This window comes from Parambassis ranga, chromosome 24, assembly GCF_900634625.1.
Source record: "Parambassis ranga chromosome 24, fParRan2.1, whole genome shotgun sequence".
Taxonomy (NCBI): Eukaryota; Metazoa; Chordata; class Actinopteri; family Ambassidae; genus Parambassis; species Parambassis ranga.
In genome coordinates, this window is record NC_041043.1 from 5,611,389 (window position 1) to 5,628,500 (window position 17,112).

General features: G+C 42.9%; 4 protein-coding genes and 1 non-coding gene across 10 annotated transcripts in view; 2 read left to right on the top strand and 3 right to left on the bottom strand.

Moving 5' to 3' along the window:
• wasf1 (WASP family member 1) overlaps window positions 1-3,600 on the top strand; it is a 49,010-nt gene extending 45,410 nt beyond the window's left edge. For all 6 annotated transcript variants that reach the window (XM_028396692.1, XM_028396691.1, XM_028396689.1 and 3 more), the window contains 3 exons: window positions 1,137-1,316; window positions 2,437-2,999; window positions 3,139-3,600. In XM_028396692.1, the coding sequence (XP_028252493.1) occupies window positions 1,137-1,316; window positions 2,437-2,999; window positions 3,139-3,296 (901 nt within the window). In that variant the 3' untranslated portion in view covers window positions 3,297-3,600. The remainder of the gene's footprint in view (window positions 1-1,136; window positions 1,317-2,436; window positions 3,000-3,138) is intronic.
• A 3,490-nt stretch (window positions 3,601-7,090) lies between these two features.
• LOC114428352 (kinesin-like protein KIF25) lies at window positions 7,091-9,664 on the bottom strand. Its single transcript, XM_028396697.1, has 8 exons — window positions 9,606-9,664; window positions 9,463-9,537; window positions 9,221-9,367; window positions 8,879-9,055; window positions 8,226-8,380; window positions 7,902-8,150; window positions 7,628-7,783; window positions 7,091-7,543 (listed from the first exon to the last, which is right to left on the bottom strand). The coding sequence occupies exons 1-8, from the start codon at window positions 9,662-9,664 to the stop codon at window positions 7,392-7,394; spliced, it is 1,170 nt and encodes a 389-aa protein (XP_028252498.1). The 3' UTR covers window positions 7,091-7,391.
• Window positions 9,665-9,708: 44 nt separating this feature from the next.
• LOC114429049 (kinesin-like protein KIF25) lies at window positions 9,709-11,810 on the bottom strand. The gene is made up of 7 exons (XM_028397897.1): window positions 11,676-11,810; window positions 11,538-11,603; window positions 11,136-11,258; window positions 10,900-11,041; window positions 10,036-10,139; window positions 9,878-9,957; window positions 9,709-9,793 (listed from the first exon to the last, which is right to left on the bottom strand). Exons 1-7 carry the CDS (start codon window positions 11,742-11,744, stop codon window positions 9,709-9,711), a joined length of 669 nt encoding a protein of 222 aa, XP_028253698.1. The 5' UTR covers window positions 11,745-11,810.
• A 341-nt stretch (window positions 11,811-12,151) lies between these two features.
• Window positions 12,152-13,688, top strand: ccdc167 (coiled-coil domain containing 167). Its single transcript, XM_028396710.1, has 4 exons — window positions 12,152-12,289; window positions 12,439-12,533; window positions 12,676-12,728; window positions 12,971-13,688. Exons 1-4 carry the CDS (start codon window positions 12,239-12,241, stop codon window positions 13,084-13,086), a joined length of 315 nt encoding a protein of 104 aa, XP_028252511.1. The 5' UTR covers window positions 12,152-12,238; the 3' UTR covers window positions 13,087-13,688.
• A 2,747-nt stretch (window positions 13,689-16,435) lies between these two features.
• Window positions 16,436-16,508, bottom strand: trnav-cac (transfer RNA valine (anticodon CAC)). Its single transcript has one exon. It is a non-coding gene; the product is annotated as a tRNA-Val (tRNA).
• Between the last annotated feature and the right edge of the window lie 604 nt (window positions 16,509-17,112).

The window sequence follows — 17,112 nt, forward strand, 5'->3', positions numbered from 1 at the left end:
TCCTGCATAGTTGTAATTGGCTTTATTGTGCCACTCATGTTGGTGTAATTTCCCTGCCAATCAATGTGATTAATAAGAGATTGAAGTTGGTTTTCCTGGATTTGTCAGTGCCAGGAAAAGCTGACATCAAATCTTTTTTGTGAGATGAGGATGGATTTCAAGTAAATGGATCCCACAGTTACAGAACTTATGGGATGTGAATCCATGATCCGTGTGGACAAATAGTGAGAGCAGCTGTTATGGGGGCACATTTCTACATTTATCATTTTAAATAAAAATGTACAGCATTAGACAAAAAAAATCAGAATAATATAAAAACAAATGGGGATTGACATGGGAATAATATATGACAGGATGCAGTGTTTCCTAATTATCTTTTGATAATTAGATTGTTATTTATGCATTGTTATGCATATTTCCGTAAGTACATTAATAATGTAAGTACATTGAAGTGCCCTGTGTGCTCTATGTTAACATTTTAAATTAGTTTTTTTTTCATCTATGTTTATGTATTCACATAATCCAAAGCCTTAATCTTGTAGTTGTTGGAAAAGCCTACACAATGATTCAAACCTTCAGCTATAACTCCTGATTAATATGGATGACGTAAAGATAATAAGGATGTAGTGGGGTGGACAATAATCCTCCTGGGTTTTAGTAAAGGGCTGTTCACACCCCTGATAGGTAAAGTAATATATATATATATATATATATATATATATATATATATATATATATATATAGAGAGAGAGAGAGAGAGAGAGAAATGTGGTAGGCAGGGGTGAGTATCTACTGAGCATGCTCTGTTAAAAGACACTCAGTGCACCAGGAACAGGGTCAGGGCATCAAAGGCTTGTTGATGGGTGGAGCGAGTGAAGACTGGCCTGTGTGCTCTGATCCCACAGAAAGCTACTGCAGTACAAACTGCAGAAAACCAGTGGTGTAAGTCAGAGCCACAGAGACTGATGAATCATATATTCTTTGACATCACATGAACAGCTGTGTGTGTGTCGCACACACACACTCACTCACTCACTCACTCACTCACTCACTCTGTCATGTTGTGCATTGTCCTGGTATTCATGCGGCTGAGTGAGGTGATAATGCGGTGAAGTCTAACACATTTCTCTGCACAGGGCTCAGTTGTACATGGAGCATTTGGACGGGCCATTCTCTCTGGCAGCTCTGCCCTACAGTCAGATGAACGAGCTGCTGAACCGCACCGGGGACAGAATGTATTCCCGACCCCACGACCCTCCACCACCACCACCTCCCATGCATCCACTGGGAGAGATCAAGCCACCCTCTGTGATAAGGTGGGCTTCAGGACACAACACAAAACCACAGTTTTCACTCGTATTACTGATTTCTATCTATATTCACAAGCACACCAGCATTATCTGTTTTCTCTTCATGTACATCAATTGGTCACAGTGAGGAGTTTATATTTTGTTTGAACGGTGGTTCAAAAATATGGTTTGGTATGGTATGAATGGTTTGTCCTTAAAACGGATGAAAGGAGAGCTGCAGTGCTGGATGGATGGATGGATGGATGGACTGAGAAAAAGCTTGGAGAAGGGCAGGATCAATAGTGTGTTAAGGCCACTGAGCATATTACAGGTTGTTTTTCTGCAGCGCAGTTCCTGCCACATATGTCACAGTTTGATGGGATGGAGAGATCAGGGGGAATGATTAAGGCAACACCAGAGAAATAAATATCACATTGATTTTTGCTGTTGTCCTTGCTGTCTCCTCATCCTGCTCTCTCAAATCCTTCATCACTTTCCCCTGACTTTTAGTTCTAGTCCCTTCTTCCCTTTTTATGAGTTTAACATCAATGGGTCCCATATCTCATTTTCTCTTGTCACCTTCTCAAAAATCTTTCCTCACCTTTAACGTACCACGATAAGTAGATATTGGTAGAGACTGAGCCTCAAGTGTGCTTAAAGGAAACCCTCCACATTTATTTTCCTCTCTTCGCTCTGTCTCTCGCTGTGATTTTTGTGTGCAGTGCAATTTTCTCTGTAGGAAGAAAATTGATTGTGCCTATGTCTGTCTTTCTGTTAGTAGCTCTATCTGCCCGCACTGCCTCACTGTCAGCTAACAGCCAATACTGTTAACATTCCTTCATGTGTGAACTTCAGAAACATCAAGATGCTCTGGGATTTCGGTATTTCTCCCTGACATGAAGCACCTTTTTACCCTTTTCTTTGCCATACTGACATCCAAGTAGAAATTCTTTAGTCCTGCTCTCTTTCTAAATAAGTGAACATCTCACTTCTCACTGCGTCCTTTGAGTGGACACCATATGTCTACGAACACACCTCCACAGTCAAGATGCATTTAGTGTAGTGTGTGAATGTTTTGCGGTCTGATCTTTGACTGGCCTGGATGAAGCCCAAATAAAAAGGTGCAAACCATCTCTTTTTTTTCCAGCTCCAGTTCAGGTTTCTCCGACAGCCGACCCCAATCTCCAGCCCGGACTGCAGGCCTCAACTCCAACACTCCTCCTCCTCCGCCTCCCCCTCTTCCTCCTCCACCTCCCCCTTTACCTTCAACAGGCATGCGGGGCACCCCTCCTCCCCCTATTCCTCCTCTACCAATCCAGCAGCACCCTCCAGCCATTCCGCCTCCCCCTGCTCCTCTCCAGATCGCCCCAGGAGTGCTCCACCCAGCACCTCCTCCCGTGGCGCCTCCCCTCCACTCCTCATCTCCAGCCCGTCTCCTGGACAAAGGCCCATGCTCAGGCTCCGGGACTCTGTCAGATGGTTCCATCCTGCCTCCTCCCCCACCGCCGCCTCCTCTGCCCCTCACAGGAGCACGGAGCTCGTCGCCCTGTCCGTCTGGCCCACCGCCTGTCCCGGCCTTCCCATCAGCAGGAGCCATGGCCTCTCCGCCACCCCACGCCATCCACGATGTGGGGACAAAGAGGCACCATCCAGCCAATCTACCACCCATCAGCGATGCACGCAGTGTCCTGTTGGAGGCTATCAGAAAAGGTGAGATGTGAGGAAGTTGTTTTGCTGGAGCATACACACTTTAGTGTATGGTTGATGTAGAAATGTTAGCCAGCAAGATGACTTCTCTGTTCTATCAGTCGTATTTTGTGGTTCATCAGGAACCTTTTTTCTGCTGCAGGCATACAGCTACGAAAAGTGGAAGAACAGCGAGAACAAGAGGCTAAACATGAGCGAGTCGGTAATGACGTGGCCACCATCCTGTCACGCCGCATCGCCGTGGAGTACTCCGACTCCGAGGACGAGTCTGAGTTTGACGAAGGAGACTGGATGGAATGAAGGCAGCGAGGGACCAGAGAAAGGTGTGTCGGACAAACGTGTTCAAGGACCCCAACCTCGCCATCAGAGAAGAGGAACATGGTTACTGCCTGCTCTTCCTGTCAGGACTTTTTTATCTTGTCATTTCTGTCTCGTCGTGGTTTGTGTCCGGTGGGGAGTGTCCACATCGCCCTTGTCTGTCTTTCAAGTGTTTTTTGCATTCATTCTTTTCTGCACTACCACTCGACTTTTTTTCTGCAGGATTTCTTGTGATGAAATCCCCCATGTTTACTATTATTCTACATGAAAATAACTTTTTTGAAGAGCCACTTGTTTTTGTTTCTTCTCTGTACGTTGATGTTTAAAAAAAGAAAACAAAAGAACATAGAAAAGGAAAAATGAAGGCATGTTGCATTTATCTTTAGTTCTCTGACATACAGTAGGTGTGCCACCTGGTGGCTGAACATGGCATTGAGTGAATGCTGCTTTATTTTATCGTCTTCTTCTTTTTTTTTCATTTACTGCTGAAACATTTGCAGTTTTTGATGAACAGTCTGAACACCAGCTGGGTTGTCTTTTTTGTTTCCGTTCTTGTTTTTCCAGGACTGACTTTACCACTAAAGAACAAGCAAAAGATTGTGTTGCTGTGTCATGTGATGATTGTTGTTTGGATGAAATGAAGACAGGGAAGCTTTGACCACACATGTGTGCATATCCATCCACTTACAACTAACCTTTACCACAGGACAACGAACACCAGGACACTGAGCTGCTCTGCCTGTGAGGAGCCTCCTGTGTCAGAGCAGAGAAACTCTAAGCCATTGATTTTAAGCACATTCTGCCCGTGGCTCAGATTGCCATGAGAAAGTAATGTGATGCTGAGCTGTACATCAGAATTCCTGCCTCCTCTTATTGTCTCTGATAAATATTCAGTGTGCAGAGGAAAACCCACGATAACGAGAATCTGACCAGCACCAGGTACAAAACATTCGACATCGCTGAAGGCAGCTTCCCCCCCTCGTTTTCCCCTTCACTGTGTACCTGCCCACTAATGAGCAGCCTTACCTCGTTTGATCAAAAAAGAAGAAACCCTGCTGTCTTCTGAGGCCTGAAAGAGAAGGAGACGTTATGCCTTGTTTCAGAGAACATTTCAGCCATCCTGTTCTGTTGATTAGTTTTTTTTTTCTTCTACTTGCCTTATTGTTCGTACAAAACGTATCGTTAAGTTGATGAATGTATTGTGCTGTTACTACTTACTTGCCTGCGCTTGTATGGATTTGCTGTTTCTATGTTTGGGGGGGAGATAAATGGACAGGTGGACAGAAACCCTGGTTAAAAAAAAAGAAAAGATTAGATCAATACTGTATACCATGTAACTTATGTAACTGTTGACTGTAACAGTTTGCTTGAATTAATAAAAATCTAATGTTATGTTTCAGCTCCACACATTCTTGTTGAGCTGAGTTCTGTTCTTTATGCTCAGCTAAGTGCATTAGCTTAATTTAATTTCATTGTAGTCAGCCAGGATTTTTCAAGCTCCTCTTACAGGTGACACGTTAATATATTGTTTGCCTGAATTATATTAATTTCAGTATGTGTAGAAGGTGTAAATTTGCTGTGACACCTCTGCCACTCTCAAAGCTGGTTGAGCACTTTCTAGGTTGAGTTGGACTGACTCAAAATGAAATACATTATAATGCATAAATGTACTTGTTTTGAGTTGGGGCTGCACATATTTATTGGATAGAAAACCTGCCGGCAGTTTAATTGAGTGTATAAACTAATAGAAATTTTAATTGGAGCTGTCAGAGGAAGACATGACTCCACCTGTCCTGGTTTGTCAGGTCAGGAACATAAAGCATCTCTATAATGTCCTCTAAAAAAGGATCATTCACACACATACCCGTGGTTTGACTGTTTACTGGTGATCATGACAACAAAACAGAACACAGCTTTCAGACTCAGGCCCTCTCTTAGCTCAGTGAGCAGAGAGAAAAAGAGAGCAGCGGTGCTCCAGTGAGAGTGAGAATCAAGCTGTGAATCTGAAATAAAACACCATATTCTGCTTTTCATGCAGCAGTTGAATCTTAAGAATCAAATAAACATATTCAGATATTATAAAGTTGGATGATCTGCTGTGTTTAGCTCATCTCTAGTCAGACGGAGCACAGGAGACGTTTGTTGGCCAAAGGTTTTCTGCCTGTTACACATTTAAAGAACGAGCCTGCTGATGAGAATAATGATTTAATAAACAAAGTCAATACATATCTTATATCTAATACTGATAGCATTCACATGCTCAGAGTGAAATGTGTGAAAGGCATCTAATTAAAGCGAGAATCATGTGTTTTATTTTCAGAAAGTGGAGACGATAAGTGAAGATTAAAATGAAAAGATAAAAAAAAGGTGCCATCGCAGTTCCCATTCTTCTCTCATCTCACTTCTATTCATCTTCTCACCTCTCCTCTCTCTTCTGTCATCTCAGTAAACAGAGGATGCTCCTGGAGTTTTCCAGTTGATTATCTTGTCACTCTTGTTATAATCTTATTTTTTGCCCTGTCACTCTTTATCCTCTAAGCCTCGCAGTTTCAAAAAAACGCTTTGGGCATTTCAGCTTTCATGTCAGCGTGGCACATGACACGAGAATCTCAAAGGCACATCAGCTTTGGGAGTGTGTGGATCACAACTTGTGTGCAATTTGAGGAGCTCTCATTGCAGTCAGCAGCACGCTGGTAGGAGGAGGCCCATTAAAAAGTGAGTCTATGTGTGTCTAAGGTAAAACCTTTTACCTATGACTCCACCACCGTAGACATATCAGAAGTAAAATGACAGTGTTTTGAAAAATGTATGAATGCAATGCAAGAATGAATTGAGTCGCTTTTTGTGACATGTCTGGGTAGACCAACACAGGAAATGAATAGATTGTATGAAATAGCTATGAAATAGTGGCCTTATATAGCCATTGCCACACCTGGAGTCATTCAATTTGTGAATATAACAGCAGCAGAACTGAAACTTGTGTCACACAGACACACATAGAGCTACAGAGAGTACAGTAGAAGCTCATTCCAGCTTCAGCCATCAGAGAGGTAAGAGCACTTTTCAGCTGCTAAAAATTGATGTGTGTGTGTGGTGGGGTGGGATCATAGGTAAAAGGTGTTTAGGTTGGTCTAAGGGGAGCTGATGAAAAACAGACTTAATTACCTTAGATACACAGTTATTCTGTTTGTGCAGAAAACGTGTCCAACTTTGAGTTTGAGAGACAAGTCTGATTTGTTTTCTTCTTGGCAATTAACTGTTGTCAGACCTGGATGTGCATGTTACAAATAATAGTGCCACACATGGACAATGAGTGATTATGCTGCTCCCTCTTCAGGAACACTGTGTTGCTGTGTGCTGAAGTGTCTCTATGCAAAGAAGCACTTCTTTGCCACATGATTACAGAAACTTGACCACTGCTGCCTCTACCAATGACAGTAAATTCACTCAGACTGACACACAAACCTGCTATCATCTGTTTATTTTCAAGTAATATTGTTACTGTTCTCCAGTCTAATGAATGCTTGTGAAAGACTTGAATACAGATATGATATATAACCATAATAATATATATAACCATTCATACCAAATGAAAAACATAGCTGCACCCAGTAACGCTAAAAAAAAAGAGAGAGAGAAGGCAAAGCAGGAGCAGCTTGTACTGATGTGAATATACAGCAGAATGAAGGGCAAGCTTTTGCATTATACAGTTCTGTTCAGTATTATTGGCAGGCTCTACATCCTAATGCTGGTGTAGATACAAATGAGTTGCATCAAGTGAAAATGTCTTAAAACATTTCATGCTACTAAAAAGAATAGCAGCAGAAGCAGCCTCTTCCATACTGCTGGTAAGGCTGCATTCATGTGTATAATAGGTTATAAATGGAATCAGTGTAAATTGTTAAACAAGATATTACTGTCCTGTTTAAGGCTGTCAAGTTGTCAGTCTTTGTTGATGGGCTCATTCCATTCTTAATAAAATCATAGAGAGAGCAAGACTGTGTGGATTGGATCTTTGAGCCAGCCTCACCTTCCTTCATCTCTGTTCACTTGACCCCCAAAAGGTCTTTGTCTGCATCATTTAACTTTCAGACTGTTATTTTTCCTTCTGGGTTGCTCCTTTTGGACCTGGCGGGCTCGAGTGCCAAAACCAAGAGACTGAAGGGACTCTGTGATGAAGCGCTGTGTCGGAGACACACACAGCATCACCAGCAGCTTGGCATCGCCACCTGGTGGTTAAATGGAGATGAGACTTGAGCGTCAGAGCAGGTCCTAAAAAAGAAGGTGTGTGTGTGTGTGTGTGTGTGTGTTACCTATTGCATCCTGCAGCAAATGTGTGAGTTTGCTGTTCCTGTAGGGGACATGTGGTCTCTGTTCAGCCAGGGCTCCCAGGACATCAGACAGAGCAGACAGACTGCGGTTTATACAGGACACCTCCCACAGACCTGCACCCGAAACTCCAGACATCCCTGGAACACACCGTGTACACAAACACACATTTTATTTTTTGCAGTTGTTCCGTCTTCCTCTTCAGTCAAAGCAAAGACATGTACCTAACACCATGTTTGAAACCTACTGAGCCCATACCCACACACTCGCTCCCTGCCAGGTCCACCAGCTGCAGCTTGGTCCTGAACGGAGTCTGTGAGATGCTGTGTCTGGGGGAGGGGCAAGGAGAATGAGAAGGGGAGGGGCAGGGGGACGAGGAGGTGCTTGCAAAAACTTCATCGGATGAGTGGCGGGCGGCAGGGTTGGCACGGCGACAGCGTGGACTCCACCACTCCTTCTGGGTGGAGCGCTGCTGCAGATCCATCTTGGCACTCTGTAGCCTGCGGGCTGAGTGAAGAGTGATAATGGTCAGAAAGAATCACAGGACTCACACACGGCTGTGAGGATTTCCCTGCTGCTCACCCAGGGCCAGAGCGTTGGGGCCCTTGGAGGAGATCGTGAGGGTGACAATGAGGTGAGAGCGCGAGGAGTCGGTGTGGATGAAGGTGGGACAGTGAGCCCTGAGCTTCAGAACGCTGCTGATAATCTGCATCACCTCAGAGGCGTTACACACAGGCCTGCACAGCGGATACAGAAGGAGATGAGACACTCAGCTTTCAGCTACAGCAAGATAGCATGAAAGAAAAGCACCAAATGACACAAACTTGATGCAGTATGAACCATCACGGTCAAATCCAAAACAGAGAACTGATGGACACACATGTGGACCAGGTATTTTTGAAACTGCTGCTGCATTTCCACTGACATCTGTAATGTTTGTGATATTACAAAAATGTTACAGATGCCAGCTATTTGAATTCAACACATCGGTTGATGTCATGTCCACCACATGGGTACATTTATCCTAATGAATCATGGACGTATTGCCTGATGTCATCCGAACATTGGACTGAAACCACAAAAGTCAGAAGCAGGAGGAGTTTCATGCAACGTGCAGCTGGAGAAATATGCTTATGTTCTGATTTCAAGGACTGAAAAAGTGACCTCACATTGTGTTTTCCTTGTGAGGATGAGTTCATTTAAATACTCATGGGCATGTAGGACTGTGTACTCACTCATATGTGAGGGCCGTGACCTGGCTGGCTCCGGAGGAGGTGGTGAGGATGTCCCTGCGCTGGCCGACCGCATTCCCATACTCGTCTCTGGCAAGCAGGTCAAACACCTCATTGTTGTAAACCTCCATGACTGACACCTCCACCGTGTGACTGTCTGCTGGCTTCTCAGAGATCAGCCTGGAAGTCAGATGAAAACAGTAAAAGGGAGGAAAAACTCCTACATCGTCCCATTTATTGGGTCTGAATTTGATGCATGGAGGACTGATCTAATCTCAGCACAGTGTACACCTCACACCTCTTAAAGAGTCTATAAATGAATAAACTAGCCTGTCTCTGTCTCACCTGAACAGCTCTGCTGCAGCCTTGGGGATGATCCCCTGCTGCGCCTCCTGCTGCAGCCCTGCATGCTCCTCCAGCGGCTGGGTTCCCATCATGGTGTGAGTCTTCCCGCTGCCTGTCTGCCCATATGCCATGATACACACATTATACCTGTCAGGCAGAGCCAGAGATGTCATTCAGTCAATGCTGCGGCCTTACATTATGCTTGTCTGTGCATTCTTGTAATGGTGGTGAGCTTCACTCACCCGTCCAACAGGGATGTAAGGAGTGACCTGACTTCCTCAAACACAGCATCCTGGGAATCTTCTGGCCCGTGCACTCTGGAATGAACACAGTTACAAAGAGGAGAAATAACACACACAGCCTCATGGTGACAGTAGTTTTTTACCTCTCAAACTCAAACATCTTATTTTGCACTGGCATCCATGTCTTCAGGCAGTTCACCATCACTGTGTCCTAAAGACCAAATGAGGGACAACGTGAGGAGGCACTCAGGCAGCAATCACAGAAATCCAGTCAGAGAAACAGTGACTCACATCGCTGACTGCATGGATGACTCCCTCTGATGACGCAGGCCTAAAGGGGAAACTTTGGGTTATTTCATAAAACAACTACTTATACAGCTAATGTACCTTGTTGCATTTTGAGATGTGGGCTCACCCTGATCCAGAGGACTGGACGTAGTCGAAGGGGAGAACTGGACGTATCCTGCAGTGGACTCTGATGTTTCCTCTCAGCTCCTGCAGCCACACAAACATTTAATAACATTTCCTTCTTTAAAAAAAAACTTCAATGTTGAGTCAAACATCTCCTCTCACCACCAGTGTGTTGTGCAGTTCTTTCCTCTTCTGCCTCTCTGCTCTGCACCTCCCCCGTTCTTCCTCCAGGGAGCTCTCCAGAGCTTCGACACGAGCCTGCAAACCTGCACACAGATGAGAAAAAAATCCAGTGCATGTTTGACAGATTATTATTGCAGACGGAGGTCAACTGTTCAACATCACGACTCTTGAATCAGGTGCAGTGCAGTGAATCATTACAGACATCATGGACTCTGGTAAATCTTCAAATTCAGGCCAAGCAAACTATTTACACACACACACAAAGGACAGGCTCACTGAGTGAATAAAGCACACGTGTTGGTCTCAGATTGTCTCCTTCATTAGTGGACATACTGTAACCACATTATTTGAAGCAGCTTGTAGAGGACTATGTGCTCTGGCTTATCTGAATATGTGACAAGATCAATTTCCACCAATCATATGAGAGGAGGTGGATCAGCTGACCACATAGACTGTCTCTGAACAGCAACCTTGGACTGGAGAGAGAGAGTGAGGTGGTGAAGAGGAGGGACTGTGTGAGAGGATTAGCAGGCAGTGACAGCACTTAATCTGTAAGCCACTTCAGAGTTACACAGAATGAATGGAGGGAGAGTAAAGTTAATGGAGAGAGGGAGCAGTGGGAAGTCTTTGAGCACAATCTAAACATTGCATACATGAGTAATACTGGCTGGCTTGTATTTAAATCCAGTGGTGGGAGATGTACCAAGTGCTGCTGATGCTGATGCAGCTGCTGCTACCTTGACTGATTTTTTTACAGGGGTCAGATGAAGTCCCACAGCTTTAACACATTCCTTCAGAGATGTACACGACTACAATCAACACCACATTCATCCACATACTCACTCTGAAACTCATGTCCACTGTGACCATTTAAACCAGAGCTGACTTGTTGGACTTTCTCCAGCAGCTGCCTGCTCTGCTCCTCCAGACCAGTGGCAAAGTTATTGTACACTGCAAACACCTCGCTCAGATCCTGCTTCAGAGCCTGCCACACACAAACACACACAGAGGACAAAACAAGTGTAAAAGCAGCCTTGCTCCACCTGTTCCTGTCAGACATTTCCTCGTCACATCCGTACCTGGACTTTGGAGAGGAGCGTGAGCAGCGCAGACTGGTCGATCGTCTCTGTACTCCTCTGGAGCTGATGGTGGCTCACAGCTTTGGGCTCCTCTTCATGGTCTCGACGCAGTTTCCCCAAACTCTGAAATGGAAAAAGACTTTTATTAAGACTAGTGACACATAAAAGTGTCAAAGATAAAACAAATCTGATTACTTAAAAAGGTAATCAGAGCAGTACTCGGTAGTACTTACATGTGCCCACATGTTTTAAATGTAATGAATAATTTAATTTTATAAAACATTTAATTAAATTAATTAAATAAATAAAATCATTGCATTTGGGGGGGGGGGCTGTGTCATCAATACATAAAGGTCATAAGTTGTATGTTTACCACTGTATGAATATAAATATTCTTCTTACCTCTGCCAGTCTTAAATGTAGAATAGCGTTCTCTGTCTCCAGTTCAAGTATCCGCTCCTGTTTACTCTGAAACAGTCAGACAGGAAGTCAGACAGCTTATACTTTAAACTGAAGCTGAAAAACTTGACCTTGACTCACCCTCAGTTTGTGCTCCAGCAGATGCACCTGATGTGCAAACATCTGGTCCCGGTTTATGAAGAGAGGCATTTTTTCCTACAGTAAGGGAGCTAGCAGAGAGTTTACAGTGTGTGTGTGTGTGTGTCCCCTCTGTTTCTCAGAGGCTCACATCCTCTCAGATCAGATAATCAGATTAGTAATGATCAGTTCTCTCAGTCTTGCTCACCTGTCTGTTTTGGACACTGCTCTGTCCTCACACACAGAGGAGGAGGAGGAGGATGGCAGCCTGTGCTTTGTGACAACAAATATCTAAAAGATTCTTCACTTAATTAAAGTTTAGCTTTTCTTTAAAAACATAACAGTTTTCATAAAAATCTAAGATTATACAGAGAGGTAATTAGCTCTATTTTTTTATTTTCTGTGTGCGGAAGTGTTTTTTATGCTTCATCGCCAGGGGGCAGCAGAGCTCATGAGGAGTGATGCGGCAGAAGAGCAGAAATAAACATCACGAAGAAGAAAATCACTTCCGCATTGTCACAGTTTCTATCAGCCGGGCGAACTGAGTGTACACATTTGGAGCCAACATGGAAAAAACTAAAGACAAACGACGAGAGAAAATCAGTGTCGCTACAGAGGTACGACGCTTTCACCAGGTTTATCATTTTTTTAGTTTGCTTGTCTGATAAATGTTTTGTAGCCTCTTCAGCTCATTCTCACATGTCCTCTTCACTCACCTGCAGTCTGTCTGACTTCACCGCCTCACTTTCCATTTTACGACCCACAGATTGATCGTTTGGAGGAGAGGCGGGCTCGTTGCCAGGACAACCTGGAGAGAGCTGAGTTCAGGAGCAGGAAGGAGAAGCTGTCTGAGAAGGAGAGGTGAGGGGGGAGAGTGGAGGTGATGGGGCAGCACCATCATAATCACCACCAGCCTAATCCTTATATGATCAACATTACCACCACTGACAGCCTCTGCTTGCAGACATCAAACCTAACGATGGTGTTTGTTTCTGCTCCACAGACAAGAACTGATAGATGAAATGGCAATCATGAATGAGAGGGTGCAACAGCTGGGTGAGCCTCTAACATGTGTACAGTTATATAAAAGTTTGCTGGTCTCAAAACGTAATATTATTTACAGTAAATAATATTAATATAAAATAAATATTAACCATGATCACAAAAATCTGTTTAAATATATGAATTAGGCAACAGATAAGTGGTGTATTTTACAACAGGAAATTCATTATTAATATTGTGAATAGAAAAATATACAGTTTACTAATGGTTCTTTTCATGTTTTTGTTTGTTTCTAGACAACGAGCTGAAGATGTTAAGAGGAGAGAACCGGAGGAACATGCTGCTGTCAGTCGCTCTACTGGCCATCAGCGCTCTCTTTTACTATTTATTCTACTTTGAGGAGGACTTGTGATACATCTCTGAAAGGGACCTGCAAGCTCAGGACTGCTGCGTTTTTATGAGAGGTCACATGAGGACGTGACACACAAGGATCGTTATTGGTGAAATACCTCAGTCTTGCCTCTAGATGGCAACATTGTAATATCGGCTTCTTTCATCAATCTAACAGAGTCCACTACAGCCTCAAGAGAAAAACATGAATCTGTCTGTCAGCACAGTCCCAGTCTGTAATCATCCAACTATCATACCAATAATACTTGCCTTATGCCACAAATAAAGATGTGATATTGCAGCCTCATCTACTGGTGCTGCATGTCATTTATGCAGTTTTACACTGTATGAATGTATTTTTTTATATATATCAGGGTTCATGCTGGCCATACACGTGGCTTAAATACACCAAACATGTCTCAATACAAATATGAGAAGTGAGATTTGAGTTTGTAAACGAACTGTTTATCTTTTATTTGACCATTTCTGTGTCGGTCAGATAACATTCTGTATATCCTTTGTCCTCATAGGTGCTTTTTCTGCAGTGCATTTGTACAAAAGCAGAAATCAATTCAATTTGTAATTCTTTTTTAAAAAATATAATCCAATAAACATGGGAATGCACTGTGTGTGTGTGTCTGGTACACAAAGCTTATCGAGTCAGTGGAGACAAGTCTAATTGTGTTGAGTGTCACTAGGGGGCAGTCTGATTAAAAAGGCTTCAGGCTTTCTGTCTTATGAAAACACACTAACAAGACTTCTGTAAATGACTTGTAAATGACTCAAATAAATGAATACACAAAGATTACTACAGGACAGAAAACATGAGTATGTACATGTATATAATAATAATACAGTAATATATTATAGCTTAATATTAGACAGACTGGTTGGTCTTCAGCATTTAACCTGTGTGTATTGGAATATAGATAAAGATGAAAAATATGTTGGGTTTTTTTTATAATTTATTGCAGTAATTTGATAAGCTGAACAATAATCTCAGCTCCGTCCCTGATTCTACACATTCAAAGGGGCAAAAAGACACTAAATGATAATACCTAAGGTCATGGTTGTAAAATATGTTAAGTTTCACACCACTAGCTTGGACACTGGCTAAGGGGATCCCTTGGGAGACATGGAATATCCTTTAAACAGGTCACTATCTGTCCAGCTGAGCCAATAGATCTACACTTCCACAAACAAACAAACAAACAAAATAATCAGTGCTTTTCTTGTTTGTAGATCTCAAGCACTTACATTTATATATATTTGTTACATAATAAAACAGCTTAACACTATGGTGTTTACTAAATGAATGTGCTGGGGACTACTTTAAGCTGTGGATGGATACGCATCTGGTGGTGTTAGTTTATTATATGTATCCAAACCTGAACTCCTCATTTCTGACTCATTACATTGGTCCCACTGTTGCTGTGCTGGGAATTTAGTCAAATGCATGACAGCTCAGCAAATAATTGTTTGTGTGCCCTCCTTCCTACGCACTCTATTATCACCGACACCATCCACGCCTCACCCACACGTTCACTCGTCCCCAGATAAAACACTGTAAACAAAGCCATTATGCAACACCTCTGTGGGATTTAAAAGACCATTATGGCCCCTGAATAAGTTTGAATATTCATTTTTTTATGTTGTGGTTGATATTATCTCTCATTAAAAATCATTTTTATAAAGTATTTTTTATAAGTAACATCTTTTAGTCTAGTGCTACATAGGTGCTCCCCTGAAAGTTGAAGTGCTGTTGCAGCCTTTTTGCCTGCTGCTGCTGTGCAGTCAGATTCTGACCTTGTGTTCAGTTTCATGTTTCATGGCAGAGTGTATTAGCAGTGAACGTACAGGACTTTGTTTAAAAAGAGGCGGTCTGCTCCGAAATGCCAGATGTCACTTTGAATTGTTGAAAAGTTGATCGGTGCGGCAGAGGTCCAGCGTCTGCTGGAATTATGTAACTTTTTTTTGGTCACTGCCCTCATGCCCTGTGACATCATGAGGGATGCTTCAGCATTATGTGAATTTATACTGTGGATGAGTTTCACTGAAGAGAGACATCACTTGATGCTTGATCACTTGTTTGTTTTTGGCTTTAAAACATGGTTAGGTTTAGGAAAACAAACGGCCTCTCTGCAGAGTTTCCAGGCCAGTTTCTCTGCCCTGATGGTTGAAGTGTTGCCTTAACCAGCAAACTGGACTTGTCCACAGCCACATGAGGCCACTAGCTGCATCAACACTGTTTCAATCAGGTGAAACTGGGCTGAGATTGGAAACGTTTCAAGTTCCTACAAAATAGCAATTCCCGTGCACACTGGTTAACAGAGCTCCTGAGGACTACTACTACTATCGCAAAACTATGAATGCAAATGCCATAGTTTAGGTTGTTCTGCCATTTCTTTGCCATCTTTGGCCTGTTTCTGGTCATGTTTTCAACATTTCTGTCTCACAGATTATTCCACTTTATTCTGTTGCTTGTTTCGTGCATTTCTAATTACAACAAAAGACCAATTCAATGGCCCCAACAGGCTCTAGACTACTTCAAATTGAGTCACAACATGTACGATTACATGACTCCATGGCTCGTCATTTGACTTTTGTGACTTGAATCAGACAAGGTGTCTCATTCAGAATGACATACAAAGGTATCTCACACTCATTTCCTCACTTAATAGCATGAGCAGTTAGGCCATTGTCACCCAGATAATCATGTTAACCCCCCCTTCCACATTTATTTCAGCGTTAGTCCACCTGTGCTGTCTGAGTGGTTACAAATCTCTTAATCAGTAAATAGCAGATCCTCCTAAAAATAAGATGAGAGCAGAGCAGGGATCAAGGTGTAATTCATGGTGGGGGGTTCATTTATTAGAGAAGTGGCTCTGAGGACTTGAGCTGTCAGGTTATGAAGGTTACAGTAGTCTGCACTGCTTTGAGAGGGGCAGGGAGAAGTGTGAAGGAGAGGAAATAAGGCTGATGGCAGGTAATGAGGCTGAAGGAGCGCAGAGAGAAGTCGATCAGACTGCAACAACTTCTTAACCTTCATATCATCTCCCAGGTCAGATTAACCTGATTCTCACAGGAATAACTTTTTATACTGCATTTCTCTGCTTGTGTGAGAGTGAGAGAACATTTATGGATCCAAACACAGCTCGAGGCATTAATAATTGGAAAAAAATAAATAAATCTGGTCACCGAAATAAAGTTTAAAAGTGGGTTACGTAAAGATATTTGAACTTTGAGCATTAAATTCTTTCTTCTTTACCACTTTCACTCACAGAGCCAACAGGTCAAATGACGTCAGAATTCAATAATCTAAATACTACAGAATATAATAAACGTATTAAGCACTTTGGCAAAAGCAGCGATGTTTCCGCCCGGTTTCGAACCGGGGACCTTTCGCGTGTGAGGCGAACGTGATAACCACTACACTACGGAAACTCGCAATGTATAACTATCCCGCACAGCATCAGGAACCTCGAACCTCAGACTCCTAAGTGACAGTGCTTTGCGTTGCATAGACCTCCACTATCCCCAACCTCTGTGCCTATCACATGATCAGATGACGTCAGACGATCACATGTTCCGTTAGCTTTTCTCTGTGCAGTGGATTGTGGGTAAGAATAGCCAGAAAAGTGTAGGAGAACATCCTGATACTTTGACATAATACATTTGACATTTTGGTACTATGAAATACCAATTTCTTTAGGATCTGAGAGATTACCTCAGCATATTGTAACCACAGATTACGCTTTCTGAGATTTAAAGAAAGAGTGTGCTGCTGCTGACCAACTAAGACAGGGATAACACTTTACAACTGACTCCTACCCTGAAGAAAAAAATTCAGCATGTGATAAGACAGGTAATGTTCTACCAGTGTCCACCATCCATGAATCTGGATTTAATTTAACTTATTTGGACCCCTCAGTCTTTTTTGAACACCACAACACCCGCCATGCTCATTGTACCCTTAAAAATGTCCCCTCACCCACAACCTGTGCATCACGTGCTGTATTTCTGAGAAAGCAAAAGGAAGAGGGGGCAG

What these genes read in the sequence shown, in the direction of transcription:
- LOC114429049 (XM_028397897.1), bottom strand. Translation starts at nt 11,744, where the DNA reads ATGCCTCTCTTCATAAACCGGGACCAGATGTTTGCACATCAGGTGCAT. An exon ending in TACATTTAAGACTGGCAGAG is followed by an intron (nt 11,259 to 11,537) that starts GTAAGAAGAATA and finishes TTTCCATTTCAG; the next exon opens with AGTTTGGGGAAACTGCGTCG. An exon ending in CAGTGGACATGAGTTTCAGA is followed by an intron (nt 10,140 to 10,899) that starts GTGAGTATGTGG and finishes ATCTGTGTGCAG; the next exon opens with GTTTGCAGGCTCGTGTCGAA.
- ccdc167 (XM_028396710.1), top strand. Translation starts at nt 12,239, where the DNA reads ATGGAAAAAACTAAAGACAAACGACGAGAGAAAATCAGTGTCGCTACA. An exon ending in AAATCAGTGTCGCTACAGAG is followed by an intron (nt 12,290 to 12,438) that starts GTACGACGCTTT and finishes TACGACCCACAG; the next exon opens with ATTGATCGTTTGGAGGAGAG. An exon ending in TGAGAGGGTGCAACAGCTGG is followed by an intron (nt 12,729 to 12,970) that starts GTGAGCCTCTAA and finishes GTTTGTTTCTAG; the next exon opens with ACAACGAGCTGAAGATGTTA.
- LOC114428352 (XM_028396697.1), bottom strand. Translation starts at nt 9,664, where the DNA reads ATGGTGAACTGCCTGAAGACATGGATGCCAGTGCAAAATAAGATGTTT. An exon ending in GCTGCAGCAGAGCTGTTCAG is followed by an intron (nt 9,056 to 9,220) that starts GTGAGACAGAGA and finishes TCTGACTTCCAG; the next exon opens with GCTGATCTCTGAGAAGCCAG. An exon ending in GTCACGGCCCTCACATATGA is followed by an intron (nt 8,381 to 8,878) that starts GTGAGTACACAG and finishes TCCGCTGTGCAG; the next exon opens with GCCTGTGTGTAACGCCTCTG.